The 15,709-nt window shown below is 48.8% G+C and overlaps 1 protein-coding gene across 3 annotated transcripts in view; it reads right to left on the reverse strand.

Moving 5' to 3' along the window:
* LRCH3 (leucine rich repeats and calponin homology domain containing 3) overlaps positions 1-15,709 on the reverse strand; it is a 219,112-nt gene that overhangs the window by 31,877 nt on the left and 171,526 nt on the right. For all 3 annotated transcript variants that reach the window (XM_060242835.1, XM_060242833.1, XM_060242834.1), the window contains 3 exons: positions 13,150-13,198; positions 8,528-8,653; positions 3,889-4,007 (listed from right to left, as the gene is read on the reverse strand). In XM_060242835.1, the coding sequence (XP_060098818.1) occupies positions 3,889-4,007; positions 8,528-8,653; positions 13,150-13,198 (294 nt within the window). The remainder of the gene's footprint in view (positions 1-3,888; positions 4,008-8,527; positions 8,654-13,149; positions 13,199-15,709) is intronic.

The raw sequence follows: 15,709 nt of genomic DNA on the forward strand, positions 1-15,709 counted from the left end.
CCACAGAAGACGAAAAATACACAAGACACCAACATGGCTTCGCTTATGTTCTTATTGGCTATTAGCCGCAGTGTATATATATATATGTGTGTGTGTGTATGTATATGTGTGTGTACACGCACACATATATATTGGCCGCTGTGTGACACAGAGTGTTGGACTGGATGGGCCATTGGCCTGATCCAACATGGCTTCTCTTATGTTCTTATGTGACACAGAGTGTTGGATGGGCCATTGGCCTGATCCAACATGGCTTCTCTTATGTTCTTATGTGACACAGAGTGTTGGACTGGATGGGCCATTGGCCTGATCCAACATGGCTTCTCTTATGTTCTTCTGTGACACAGAGTGTTGGTCTGGAGGGGCCACTGGCCTGATCCAACATGGCTTCTCTTCTGTTCTTATGTGACACAGAGTGTTGGACTGGAGGGGCCAGTGGACTGATCCAACATGGCTTCTCTTATGTGACACAGAGTGTTGGACTGGATGGGCCATTGGCCTGATCCAACATGGCTTCTCTTATGTTCTTATGTGACACAGAGTGTTGGACTGAAGGAGCCATTGGCCTGATCCAACATGGCTTCTCTTATGTTCTTATGTGACAAAGAGTGTTGGACTGGAGGGGCCATTGGCCTGATCCAACATGGCTTCTCTTATGTTCTTATGTGACACAGAGTGTTGGACTGGAGGGGCCATTGGCCTCATCCAACATGGCTTCTCTTATGTTCTTATGTGACACAGAGTGTTGGGCTGGATGGGCCATTGGCCTGATCCAACATGGCTTCTCTTATGTTCTTATGTGACACAGAGTGTTGGGCTGGATGGGCCATTGGCCTGATCCAACATGGCTTCTCTTATGCTCTTATGTGACACAGTGTGTTGGGCTGGATGGGCCATTGGCCTGATCCAACATGGCTTCTCTTATGTTCTTATGTTATAGGACAACATGGAAACCGGGTCAAGGACTACATGCCCTGGGGCGCCAGAGAAACTCTAACAAATGTCTTTGACGGACTTTGCTCAAATGCTTCAAGTCCAGACGTGGTATTACCGCTCGTGTTTATGAGAGTCGTCCCCGAGCTGTTCTTATGACTATAGTCATTAACCTGGAAAAGATTCCTGCGAGTGCTGACAGGCTAAATCAGATATCGCTGACGTGAGAATTTGGGAATGCCTCAGGAGCAGGTGTGCTTATAAAACCCTTCCCATCTCGATTTGCAAGGAAACCCACATGTATTAAAAAAAGCTTATGGGTGGTGATAATAATAATTAAAAATCAATGAGAAAAGCAACCACTCCCACCCCCACCCCCACCCCCAGGCCAAACACAACACAGAGGTCTATTTATACTCAGGAGACGCCTCGGGCATGCAGCAAATGAGGGACTAGCTTTCTCCTGCTGTAAAAGGAGACGGCCCCTAGCTACCAAAGCTGCAAAATTAAAGGAAAAACTGGTATACACGTGGCTTGTGTTTGCATGGGTAAAAAGAAGGGAAGGAGAAGTTAGCCAAATCAAACCTCTGACAGCTTCGAAGAAGACGACTGCAGATTTATACCCCACCTTTCGATCTGAATCAGAGTCTCAGAGCAGCTTACACTCTCCTTTATCTTCTTCCTCCACCACAGACACCCGGTGAGGTGGGTGCGGCTGAGAGAGATCTCACAACAGCTGCCCTTTCAAGGACAACTCCTGTGAAAGCTATGGCTGACCCAAGGCCATTCCAGGAGCTGCAAGTGGAGGAGTGGGGTATCAAACCCGGTTGAAAATCTGCAGGGAGGCAGGACTTCCACATCGCTCTCCCCTCTTCAGTTTGTTTGGAGGGGCCGGTGTGGCAGGTGGTTTTAAGACACCTGAATAACAACACCTGGGCACTGCACCAGAAGTATTTCTGTCTCCCATACCTTAACGAAATCAGGCCAAAGTGAACACTGCTATCAGCTGCCCAAAGGTCTCTGGCTTCTCTTCCTTGCTGTTCATTCCACCTGGACCAGGACCGGCAGTTTTCCCATCCAAATCCTCCCTCTGAACACAGGGCTGTCTAAGGCAGGAGTGTCAAACATGCAGCCCGGGGGCTGAATCAAGCCCCTGTAGGGCTCCTATCAGGTCGCTGAGCAACTGGCTGCCATCTTGTTTCCTTCTCCCTCTCTTTTGCTTCCTTCTGCATCACAGGAGCTACAGAGCAAAGCCTCCATTTTCTCCATTGGTTGAGGCACCTCCCTTGGGGAGGAAGGGGGAGGTAGCTTGCTTTGCCAGGCTCTCTCAATCGCACAGCATAGCTACAGAGCCAAGCCCCTCTCCCTTCAATTGGCTGAGGCTCCTCCCTCCCCGGTCCCCTGGGGAAGGAAGGAAAGAGCCACAGCTTCCTTTGCCCAGTTCCCTGGATTCCATGGGAGAGATACAAAGAAAGCACCTTTAAGACCAATGATGGCTAATGTTTTAAGCATGTTTTTGGTTTAAGCTTTTAAAAAAATCTTTGCGTTTGTCTGTGTCCTTTATAAAGTTTATATGTTTGCTACCCGTCATTACATTTTATGGCACACACGGCCCGGCCAGGTCTCATTCATGTCAGACCCCTGCCCTACCGGGTCACCATAAATTGGCTGCAACTTGATAGAATCGACCACCACATCATTCTCTTGGCTGTCTGGGCTCCCCACAGCCAGTTTGGAGATTGTGAGCCGCTCTGAGACTCTTTGGAGTGGAGGGCGGGATATAAATCCAATATCTTCATCTACCTCACAGGGTGTCTGTTGTGGGGGAGGAAGGGAAAGGAGATTGTGAGCCGCTCTGAGACTCTTCAGAGTGGAGGGCGGGATATAAATCCAATATCTTCATCTACCTCACAGGGTGTCTGTTGTGGGGGAGGAAGGGAAAGGAGATTGTGAGCCGCTCTGAGACTCTTCGGAGTGAAGGGCGGGATATAAATCCAATATCTTCATCTACCTCACAGGGTGTCTGTTGTGGGGGAGGAAGGGAAAGGAGATTGTGAGCCGCTCTGAGACTCTTCGGAGTGGAGGGCGGGATATAAATCCAATATCTTCATCTACCTCACAGGGTGTCTGTTGTGGGGGAGGAAGGGAAAGGAGATTGTGAGCCGCTCTGAGACTCTTCAGAGTGGAGGGCGGGATATAAATCCAATATCTTCATCTACCTCACAGGGTGTCTGTTGTGGGGGAGGAAGGGAAAGGAGATTGTGAGCCGCTCTGAGACTCTTCGGAGTGGAGGGCGGTATATAAATCCAATATCTTCATCTACCTCACAAGGTGTCTGTTGAGGGGGAGGAAGGGAAAGGAGATTGTGAGCCGCTCTGAGACTCTTCAGAGTGGAGGGCGGGATATAAATCCAATATCTTCATCTACCTCACAGGGTGTCTGTTGTGGGGGGGGTGGGAAGGGAAAGGAGATTGTGAGCCGCTCTGAGACTCTTCGGAGTGGAGGGCGGGATATAAATCCAATATCTTCATCTACCTCACAGGGTGTCTGTTGTGGGGGCGGAAGGTAAAGGAGATTGTGAGCCGCTTTCAGACTCTTCGGAGTGGAGGGCGGGATACAAATCCAATATCTTCATCTACCTCACAGGGTGTCTGTTGTGGGGGCGGAAGGTAAAGGAGATTGTGAGCCGCTTTCAGACTCTTCGGAGTGGAGGGCGGGATACAAATCCAATATCTTCATCTACCTCACAGAGTGTCTGTTGTGGGGGAGGAAGGTAAAGGAGATTGTGAGCTTCTCTGAGACTCTTCGGAGTGGAGGGCGGGATATAAATCCAATATCTTCTTCATCTTCTTCAGAGAAGGTTATCTCCAATAGGAGGCTGGACAAAGCTAGATGATTCCCCTGGAAGTTAATTCTCACACCAACGACATAAAGGAAGAAACCACGGCTACGTACTTTCCGTAGCTGCTCTATCAGCTCGACCTCTTCTTCCGGCAGCTTGGAACTGTGGTTCTCGCTACAGACTTCGGCGCTGTTAGCAGGAGCGGAGGCAGGAGAGGGTGGCAGTGCGGCGGCTGGAAGAGAGACGGGAGAAATAAGGTACCGCGCAGAGAGTGGGAGCTGTTCTGTCTCTGTTGCAGGCAGCAGAAAAGAGCAAGAGTTCAGGAGCACCATAAAGACTTTAGAAAATTTGTGGTGGGGCATGGAGCTTTTGTGGGTCTGAAGAGGTGAGCCGTGACTCATGGAAGTTTCTGCCCTGCCGCAGATTGTGTTAGTCTTTCAGGTGCTACCGTTTTTTTGTTCTTTCCTACTGCTTCAGACAGACTAACGCGGCGACCCATCTTGTTGCACGCAGTTCAGATGAGTTTAGGAATTTAGAGGCGTTATCGGTCCAGGCAGAACATCCCCTACACGCCCTAAGCCGAGCATGGCTTCACTCTGCAACTTTCACACTTGCAGACTCAGGAGAAAACCTTCAAACCTGGACTGAGACCCCCACCTACAGAGAGACTGTGAGTCCATCGAGGCCAGTACTGTCTACTCCTCCACATTCAATGGTCCCAGGCAGAGATCTTTCACACTGTCTACTGCCTGGTCTTTTTAACTGAAGACGATGGAGACTGAACCTGGGACTTTCCCCACAAAGTTGCCTTTGACTGAATCAGACCCTTTGCTCCATCATGAACGCTACTGTCTATTCAGAACGGCAGCAGCTCTCCAGGGTCTCCAGCGGAGGTCTTTCCCATCACCTCCTGCCCGGTCCTTCTCACTGGAGATGCCAGGGATTGAACCTGGGACCTTCTGTGTGTCAAACAGTATCTCTGCCACTGAGCCACAGCCCCTGTCTATGTCTCTCCAGGGTCTCAGACAGAGGTCTTTCCCATCCACTCCTCCCTGATCCTTTCAACTGGAGATGCTGGGGATTGAACCTGGGACCTTCTGTGGGCCAAACAGAATCTCTGCCACTGAGCCACAGCCCCTGTCTATGTCTCTCCAGGGTCTCAGACAGAGGTCTTTCCCATCCACTCCTCCCTGATCCTTTCAACTGGAGATGCCGGGGACCTTCTGTGTGTCAAACAGAATCTTTGCCACTGAGCCACAGCCCCAGTCTATGTCTCTCCAGGGTCTCAGACCCATCCACTCCTCCCTGTTCCTTTCAACCGGAGATGCCGGGGATCGAACCTGGGACCTGCACCCCGAGCAGAAGCTCTGCTACTGAACCTTGGTTTTCATTTCCCCCCCTCCTCACCAGCTGCCTTTTCCCTCTCCTTTTTAACACTGCAGCAAAATACCTATTCCTTGATTGCAGAAACCGGCAAAATCGCCACTGATGGCAGAGGTAAATGGCAAGTGAGGGGAGGATTGAGAGGAAATGGTGTCAGATGTGGACAAGGAAGTACAGAAACCCACAACCTCACATCGCTTGCTGCCTATAGAGTACCGGGTCCGATTCGAGGTGTTAGTTTTGACTTTTAAAGCCTTGCGCGACCTGGGACCAACATACCTGCGGGACCGTCTCTTCCCATACATGGCCCAGAGGTCACGTAGTTCAGCCTCCCAAGATTGTTTGACAGTCCCCGGCCCAAGAGATGCCTATCTTGCCTCTACCAGGGCCAGGACCTTCTTGGTCCTGGCCCCAAACTGGTGGAATCAGCTCCCAATGGAGATCCGGGCCCTACCTGGCTTGTTAGCCTCCTGCAGGGCCGGTAAAACAGAGCTGTTCCGCCAGGTTTTTGGATGAGGTGACAGGCATCTATCCATTAGATCGTTGGCCTCCCCTACTGTACTACTCTGCTGTGCTATTCTGTAGTACCGTTCTGCCACAGTGTTCTGTTATACCATCTCGCTGGACCATCCAGGGAGGGACGGTAAGATCCAAGGAGGGACGGTGGCTCAGTGGTAGAGCATCTGCTTGGTAAGCAGAAGGTCCCAGGTTCAATCCCCAGCATCTCCAACTACTCCCCTACTGTACTATTCTGCTGTGCTATTCTGTAGTACCGTTCTGCCACAGTGTTCTGTTATACCATCTTGCTGGACCATCCAGGGAGGGATGGTGAGATGCAGGGAGGGACGATGGCTCAGTGGTAGAGCACCTGCTTGGTAAGCAGAAGGTCCCAGGTTCAATCCCCGGCATCTCCAACTACTCCCCTACTGTACATCTCCCCTACTGTACTATTCTGCTGTGCTATTCTGTAGTACCGTTCTGCCACAGTATTCTGTTATACCATCTCGCTGGACCATCCAGGGAGGGACGGTGAGATCCAGGGAGGGGCGGTGGCTCAGTGGTAGAGCATCTGCTTGGTAAGCAGAAGGTCCCAGGTTCAATCCCCAGCATCTCCAACTACTCCCCTACTGTACATCTCCCCTACTGTACTATTCTGCTGTGCTATTTTGTAGTACCGTTCTGCCACAGTATTCTGTTACACCATCTTGCTGGACCATCCAGGGAGGGACGGTAAGATCCAAGGAGGGACGATGGCTCAGTGGTAGAGCATCTGCTTGGTAAGCAGAAGGTCCCAGGTTCAATCCCCAGCATCTCCAACTATTCCCCTACTGTACATCTCCCCTACTGTACTATTCTGCTGTGCTATTCTGTAGTACCGTTCTGCCACAGTATTCTGTTATACCATCTCGCTGGACCATCCAGGGAGGGACGGTGAGATCCAGGGAGGGGCGGTGGCTCAGTGGTAGAGCATCTGCTTGGTAAGCAGAAGGTCCCAGGTTCAATCCCCGGCATCTCCAACTAAAAAGGGTCCAGGCAAGTAGGCGTGAAAAACCTTAGCTTGAGACCCTGGAGAGCCGTTGCCAGTCTGAGTAGACAATACTGACTTCGATGGACTTCTGAGGGTCTGATTCAGTAGAAGGCAGCTTCATATGTTCCATCCTGTTGTACTTTTACTAAATGCTGTAACTGGTCGTTATTGTGATGCTGCTGTAACTTCCCTGTGATTTTATTACCATTTATGATGTACTCTGCTCTGAGCCCCCAGTGGGGGAATGGGCGGAATATAAATAAACGAATAACAATAAAAGCCTCGTATGGCCTGGGACCGGCAGACCTGAGGAACCGTCTCTTCTCATTTGAGCTCCGGAGGCTGTTAAGATCAGCCACTAAACACCTTCTGACCATCCCTGGCCCAAGGGACGTCCGCCTTGCCCCGACCTGGTGGAATCAGCTCCCCATAGAGGCTCGGGCCCTCTCGGATCTGATGCCATTCCGGAGGGCCTGTACGACGGAGCTGTTCCACCAGGCCTTTGGCTGAGGCAGGCGGGCGTCCATATCTTGCTATACCACAGGGGTGGCCAAACTGAGGCTTGGGAGCCACATGTGGCTCTTTCACAGTTATTGCGCGGATCTTGGAGCCCCCACCACCCCATCAGCCAACTTGGAGAAGGCAGTTCTCCCTTTAAATTACTTCTCCAAGCCAACCGGCCAATGGCTTGGAGAATGCATTTAAAGTTTCCTTCCTTCCTTCTTCCTTCCCTCCATCCTTCCTTCCTTCTTCCTTCCTTCCCTCCCTCCATCCTTCCTTCCTTCTTCCTTCCCTCCATCTTTCCTTCCCTCCTTCCTTCCTTTCCTCCCTCTCTCTCCCTCCTTCCTTCCTTCCTTCCTTCCTTCCCTCCCTCCCTCCCTCCCTGTCTTGTAGCTCTCAAACAACTGACATTCACGTCTTGTGGCTCTCAGACGACTGACATTTATTCTGTGTGGCTCTTCTATTAAGCCAGCTTGGCCACCCTTGCTATACCGTCTATCTGCTCTCCCGACACTGATACCACCGACTATCAATATCGATTACCATCTCGACGGAGAAAATCGGGCTGATACAGTGGGCATCTTTGGACCCCCGGCTGTGTATTTAAGTGTCCACGCTATCTGCGCTGTCACTGGGCTTAACTGTTTTCATTTTTAACATTTTTAATTCACTGCTTTGCTGTTTTATTGCACTAGTTTCATTATTGGTTTTATTGTTTGATATGCTGGAATCCACCCTGAGCCCAATTTGGGAAAGGGCGGAATATAAATCCACATAAATATATATCTCTCTCTCTCTCTCTATCCATCTATCCCTCCCTCTATCCATCCATCCATCTCTCTATCCCTTCCTCCCTCTATCTATCCATCTATCCCTCCATCCATCCATCTCTCTATCCCTCCCTCCCTCTATCTATCCATAGATCCATCCCTCCACCCATCCAACCCTCCCTCTATCTATCTATCTATCTATCTATCTATCTATCTATCTATCTATCTATCTATCTATCTATCTATCTATCTATCTATCTATCTATCTATCTATCTATCTATCTATCTATCCCTCCCTCCCTCGATCTATCCATCCATCCCTCCACCCACGCCTCCATCCATACATCCACCCATCCCTCCACCCACCCACCCACCCATCCCTCTATCTATCTATCATCATCTATCTCTATATACATCCATCCATCCAGTTTTGAGTAAGATTGTTCCACAACTCCACCGCGGAGCTGGGGAAAAGCTGGAAAGTCGACTGCATGCCGACGCCGTGGGGGGGATGCAGAGAAACAGCTTGGGGGGGGGGCAAACTCAGTCGTGTCCAGCCACGTTACTTACCTTTGCTCACGTCATCCCTGGCAGCATTTCGGAAAAGGAAGCTCTCGGGACGTTGGGGAGAATTTCGGTAGGATGGAGCTGTAGCGGCAGCAGCGGCGGGGCCGGGATATGGAGCAGAAAGGTGAACTGAAGGCGGATGTGCAAAGGGGTGGGTGGGAATGGAAAAGACAGCATAACGATATAGTTAGAAAGAGGGGGGGGGGAAACAATGCAATAGGTGGGCATGATGAAGCTGCGAGGCAAAGGCCGACTCATTCCGGAGGCTATGTCTAAAGGAGCCCTGAGCGAGATCAACCCCCACTTGACTCAGCTTTCAGTTCCAAAAATGGAACCGAGACTCAAGCTAGACTCAGGCGATTGCAATAAAAAAGGCCGACGCCATGCTGGGAATTATTAGGAAGGGAACTGAAAACAAATCAGCCACTATCATCATGCCCCTGTATAAATCGATAGTGTGGTCTTCTTTGGAGTACTGTGTGCAATTCTGGTCATTGCACCTCAAAAAGGATATAGCATTGGAAAAAGTGCAGAAAAGGGCAACTAGAATGATTAAAGGTTTGGAACACTTTCCCTATGAAGAAAGGTTAAAACGTTTGGGGCTCTTTAGCTTGGAGAAACATCGACTGCGGGGTGACATGATAGAGGTTTACAAGATAATGCATGGGATAGAGAAGGTAGACAGAGAACTCCTTTTCTCCCTTTCTCACAATACAAGAACTCGTGGGCATTTGATGAAACTCCTGAGCAGCAGGGTTAGAACGGATAAAAGGAAGTCCTTCTTCATCCAAAGGGTGATTAACATGTGGAATTCACTGCCACAGGAGGTGACGGCGGCTACAAGCATAGCCAGCGTCAAGAGGAGTTTGAATAAAAATATGGAGCAGAGGTCCATCAGTGGCTCTTAGCCACAGCATATTATTGGAACTGTCTGGGGCAGTGATGCTCTGTATTCTTGGTGTTCAGGGCAGGGGGGCAAAGTGGAAGGGCTTCTAGCCCCTCTTGTGAACCTCCCTTTTTTTTGCCACTGTAAGACACAGAGTGTTGGACTGGATGGGCCATTGGCCTGATCCAACATGGCTTCTCTTATGTTCTTATGTGACACAGAGTGTTGGACTGGATGGGCCATTGACCTGATCCAACATGGCTTCTCTTATGTTCTTATGTGACTCAGAGTGTTGGACTGGAGGGGCCATTTGCCTGATCCAAGATGGCTTCTCTTATGTTCTTCTGTGACACAGAGTGTTGGACTGGAGGGGCCACTGGCCTGATCCAACATGGCTTCTCTTATGTTCTTATGTGACACAGAGTGTTGGACTGGATGGGCCATTGGCCTGATCCAACATGGCTTCTCTTATGTTCTTATGTGACTCAGAGTGTTGGACTGGAGGGGCCATTTGCCTGATCCAAGATGGCTTCTCTTATGTTCTTCTGTGACACAGAGTGTTGGACTGGAGGGGCCACTGGCCTGATCCAACATGGCTTCTCTTCTGTTCTTATGTGACTCAGAGTGTTGGACTGGATGGGCCACTGGCCTGATCCAACATGGCTTCTCTTATGTTCTTATGTGACACAGAGTTTTGGAATGGAGGGGCCATTGGCCTGATCCAACATGGCTTCTTTTATGTTCTTCTGTGACACAGAGGGTTGGTCTGGAGGGGCCATTGGCCTGATCCAACATGGCTTCTCTTCTGTTCTTATGTGACTCAGAGTGTTGGACTGGATGGGCCACTGGCCTGATCCAACATGGCTTCTCTTACGTTCTTATGAGACACAGAGTGTTGGACTGGATGGGCCACTGGCCTGATCCAACATGGCTTCTCTTATGTTCTTATGTGAAACAGAGTGTTGGACTGGATGGGCCATTGGCCTGATCCAACATGGCTTCTCTTCTGTTCTTATGTGACACAGAGTGTTGGACTGGAGGGGCCATTGGCCTGATCCAACATGGCTTTTCTTATGTTCTTATGTGACCCAGAGTGTTGGACTGGAGGGGTCATTGGCCTGATCCAACAGGGCTTCTCTTATGTTCTTATGTGACATAGAGTGTTGGACTGGAGGGGTCACTGGCCTGATCCAACATGGCTTCTCTTATGTTCTTAGAGAGTCCTACACAACATCGAGGGATTTTCTGCTAACCCACTTTTTCCTGACAGTTTCAGAGGGCAGCCCCGATGCTATCGAACAACTCCTTGAGTGTATGCAGAAGAAGCGTTTGTTGTCCAGATCAGGAAAAGGAGAGGGTGGTCAAAGGTGGGGGGGAATGGAACTGCTGCATGCAAAGGCTAAATACCTCAGAGTGCCAGATGCTTGGGATTTATGTTGGGGAGAGCAGCCGTGCCCTTTGGGCAACGGCTGCTGGTTTCTCAGAAACATCTTGTTAGTCACAGCAGAAAACGGAAAGATGAACTAAATGGGTGCTGACGTCATAGTTTACCTAGACCTTCAAAACCTTTTGGCCAGCATGGATGGGTCATACCAGGTGTATTTGAAGAAGAAGAAGAATTGCAGATTTATATCCCGCCCTCCACTCCGAAGAGTCTCAGAGTGGTTCACAATCTCCTTTACCTTCCCCCCCGCTCAACAAACACCTTGGCAGGTGGGTGGGGCTGGAGAGGGCTCTCTCAGCAGCTGCCCTTTCAAGGACAACCTTTGCCAGAGCTCTGGCTGACCTGAGGCCATTCCAGCAGGTGCAAGTGGAGGAGTAAGGAATCAAACCCAGTTCTCCCAGATAAGAGTTCGCACACTTAACCGCTACAACCACCAAACTGGCTCTCTCGTGGGCCACCATATTTGGACTTGTAGGCCACCGTATCAAAAAGGCTGGGAAATGCTCCTTTGCAGTGCTACAAAAATATGATTATTTCTTCCATCTCGTACAGAATTTTGCAACTCAGCCTATACATTTCCTAAGGTCAGCAAGGACATTTTCATCAGCCTACGTGCCCCAAAGGAGACTGGGCTCTCGGCAAACAGAAGTCTAGCTTGCGTGCCAACTATCTCTACAGAGGAAGACACCTGGGCTTCTCCTTCACTCTGGCACAGCGTAGCGGATTCAGCGTCGGAACGAGGAACCTGGGAGACCCTGCTTTGAATCCCCACTTCCACCATCTATGACTGCTGTCTGGCCTTGGGCCCGCCACAAACTTTCGCCCTGGCCAGTCTCACAGGGTTGTTGTGAAAGAATAGAGGAGGGGAGAACGATAGCCGAAGTTGCTTTCCAATGCTCTCTCTAAGCTGCTGAGTCTTGGGAGCAAAAATTACTTGGTGAGCTGCTGGCAATCTAGTTTTGAACTGCTGCATGAATTAGTCTGCTTGGGGGCCATCCTACCTGAACTGAGATAGTTCAGGAGGCTAAAACCTGTGAGCTAGCTCACGTGAACTCAGCTTCAGGCCTGTAGCCGGAAAATTCCAGTGGGGGGGGGGGGGACTCACAGAAAAAAATTGGGGGTGGAGGCCTCCCCCTCTGGCTGCCCCCGCTCTCTCCCTGTCACTTTTCTGGCGGCCCCGATCTCCCCGCGCTCTGGTGGCTCCCCCCCGTTCTGAGCGGCACCTCCCCCTCCCTCCCACCCGGCAAAACTGTAAAGAGAGGGCTGCTGGGGCTCTTTCAAGGCCGATCACGTGACGATGCCCCTGTAAAAATCGATGGTGCGGTCTCATTTGGAATACTGTGGACAATTCTGCTCACCGCACCTCAAAAAGGATATTATAGCATTGGGGAAAGTGCAGAAAAGGGCAACTAGAATGATTAAAGGTTTGGAACACTTTCCCTATGAGGAAAGGTTAAAACGCTTGGGGCTCTTTAGCTTGGAGAAACGCTGACTGCAGGGGGACATGATAGAGGTTTACAAGATTATGCATGGGATGGGGAAGGTAGAGAAAGAAGTCCTTTTCTCCCTTTCTCACAATACAAGAACTTGTGGGCGTTTAACAACATTGCTGAGCAGTTGAGTTGGAACGGATAAAAGGAAGTCCTTCTGCACCCAAGGGGTGATTAACATGTGGAATTCACTGCCACAGAAGGTGGCGGCGGCGGCTGCAAGCATAGCCAGCTTCAAGAGGGGATTGGATCAACATCTGGACCAGAGGTCCATCAGTGGCTATTAGCCACAGCATATTGTTGGCACTGTCTGGGGCAGTGGTGCTCTGTATTCTGGGTGCTTGTGGGGGGGCAAAGTGGAAGGGCTTCTAGCCCCACTTGTGAACCTCCTGATGGCACCTGGGGTTTTTGGCCACTGTGTGATACAGAGTGTTGGACTAGATGGGCCGCTGGCCTGATCCAACATGGCTTTTCTTATGTTCTTATGAAAAAGCCCCAGGAACCCGTTCTTTACTGTTTTGCCAAGTCGATGGGTGAATGAGTGAGTGGGTGGGAGGGGGAGGCACCGCGCGGAAGGGTGTGGGGGCCTTCAGAGTCGCAGGGAAATTGGGGCTGCCAGAAAAGTGGCGGGGGAGACAGTGGAGGCAAGGAGGGGCCATAAAAGTCCAAAGGGAGGTTGGGTGGGGGGGTCGTTCCCCCCGTCTGTGGCTATGGGCTTGTTCAGCTTAGAGGGAACACACTCCCAACTGAGTAGAAAAGCGGGGTATAAATAAATATGTACAAATCGAATCCTTTGCCAGTTTACCTGTTTGAGAAGTAGGTGAATTTGGTGAGATTGTTGACCGGTCGTCACTCTGTGGATGAAGAGAAGAGATTAATTTGTATTCGTGGGTGGGGAAGGAAATAAAAACACACACCTAATACGCCAAGGGGGAAGACGAGCAAACACAGAATATTCTAGGAGAAGAAATCCATGCCATAAAGAAGAATTAAAAAGAATTAGCTTGCTTCTTTCGGGAATACAGTTATAGGACAAAGTATCATTTGGGGTTGAATGTATTTGGGCAAGAGCTGCAAGAAGAGGTGCCATGAAGCCAGGTGCAGAAAGACAAGTGATTAAATATTGTAAAGATAGACCACAGAATCTTTGATGATGTACAAGAAGAAGAAGAAGAAGAAGAAGAAATTGGATTTATATTCCACCCTCCACTCCAAATCTCAAGAGTCTCAGAGCGGCTCACAATGTCCTATATCTTCTCCCCCCACAACAGACGCCCTGTGAGGTGGGTGAGGCTGAGAGGGCTCTCACAGCAGCTGTCGTTTCAAGGACAACTCCTACGAGAGCTATGGCTGACCTAAGTCCATTCCAGCGGGTGCATGTGGAGGAGTGGGGAATCAAACCCGGTTCTCCCAGATAAGAGTCCGTGCATTCTACCACTACACCAAACTGGTTCTCAAACAAGTACAACCACACGTTCAACCTTGGCACTGTTTTCCTCCCAAAGGTGTCTGTGGTTCAACAGTTAACGCTACGGTTTCTTTCAGGAACTGACCATTTGCTGCAGTTGCCAGCACAAACGGAAAGCAAACTTCAGAGAGCACAGTTATGCATGGAAGACACTTTCCTACTCAAGTTACAAAGAGTGTGGAGGGAACCCAAATCTGCTCTGTAAAACAACCAAATGTCTGGCAGCGAGAGTGGAAAGGCCAGTCCGGAGGACTTTGTTCTTGCAGGTGGGAAGGGCACGTTTGCCCCCAAACCTGGCCCAGGCTTTGCGCAAGCCACCTTTTAGACCAACGAGTGTTAACGTTGTAAGCATGTTTTATAGCGGCCATGGAGAAAATATCAACACAGATCTGTGTAGCAGAAATCACTTCCAAAGAAAATAATTTTCAAGCAAAATGGTTCCCCTTCTTCGAGTATATTAACACCAGTACACACTTCAAATCTCATATCCCAAAGAAATATTTCAACTTCTCGATTAACTGATGTGATCACCTAAAACTTGGACATGTGCTGTGTTTCTGTGGATGGAAAACATTAATAGTGCTAAGTTGAAGATCCGAGCTTTTGCGGATGACCTGCTATGTATTTTAGAAGATCCTAATTCATCTATTGGTCAATTTAAAGAAACACTTGAACAGTACGGCCAAGTATCGGGTTTTAAGATTAACGTGCAGAAAACGAAATTTTTTACGAAAAATATGAATAAAGAACAAATGAACCAATTTGAAACCCAATCAGAATTTGTGCATGGAAAGAAAGTAAGATATTTGGGAATCCAAATGACGAACGAGCTTAAAAACCTATACCGAGATAATTATGAGAAACTGATAAAAGAAATTCAAGAGGACTTAAACAGATGGCAAGATCTACATATCTCACTTCTGGGCAGGATAGCAACCATAAAAATGAACATACTGCCAAGAATCTTGTTTCTGTTTCAGATGATTCCTATAATGCTTTCGAAGTCTTTCTTTCAACGGATCAATAAAATCATCTCATTCTTTATTTGGCAGAAAAAAAAGCCTAGAATCCGACTAAAAGTTCTCCAAGACAGTAAATTCAGAGGTGGTCTCGCTTTACCAGAATGGACTTTATATCATAAGGCTTGTCGTATTGTCTGGTTGAAAGATTGGTTTGTACTGGAGGACAAGAGAATGTTGGTTATTGAGGGGGCAGGGTTGGGAAAAGGATGGCACGGATATCTTTGGTACCAAAACCCTCCCCCTAACAGTCCATTCTGGAGGCATGAGATAAGAAAATCTCTTTATAGAGTCTGGATGGAAATTAGGAAATTCTACCTTTATACCCCACTATGGGTCTCACCAGTTGAGGCTCATACCCATCCCAATATCTATGACTGGAATAAATTAACTGATTACCAAAGTCTATTAGACAAACAAAATAACTTAAGAATGGAAGAAATGACTTCAATAGATTGGTGGCTGAAGTGTCAAATACAGTCTTGTTATCAAAAAGATAAAGAAAGAGGATTTCCCAAAAAACTGAATGACCTGGATCAAATTATTCAGACAGACCAAAAACTAATTTCTAAAATATATGAATGGTTATTGGGAGAAAAAATGCAGGAGGAGGTGGTCAAAGAATCATGGATAAAATGGCTAAGAGATATGGACCTTAACATGACCTTAGACGACTGGGAGAAAATTTGGAAACGGAATGTTAAGCTAACCTTGCCGGCCTTGTACAAAGAAAACCTGTACAAAATGATCCATCGCTGGTACCTAACCCCTGACCGCCTAGCCAAAATATATCCCAGCTACTCCAACAAATGCTGGAAATGTAAAAAGACTAAGGGCTCATTAATTCATATTTGGTGGAAATGCGAGTATGCAAAAAA

The sequence above is a fragment of the Heteronotia binoei genome, chromosome 6, assembly GCF_032191835.1.
Source record: "Heteronotia binoei isolate CCM8104 ecotype False Entrance Well chromosome 6, APGP_CSIRO_Hbin_v1, whole genome shotgun sequence".
Lineage (NCBI taxonomy): Eukaryota > Metazoa > Chordata > Lepidosauria > Squamata > Gekkonidae > Heteronotia > Heteronotia binoei.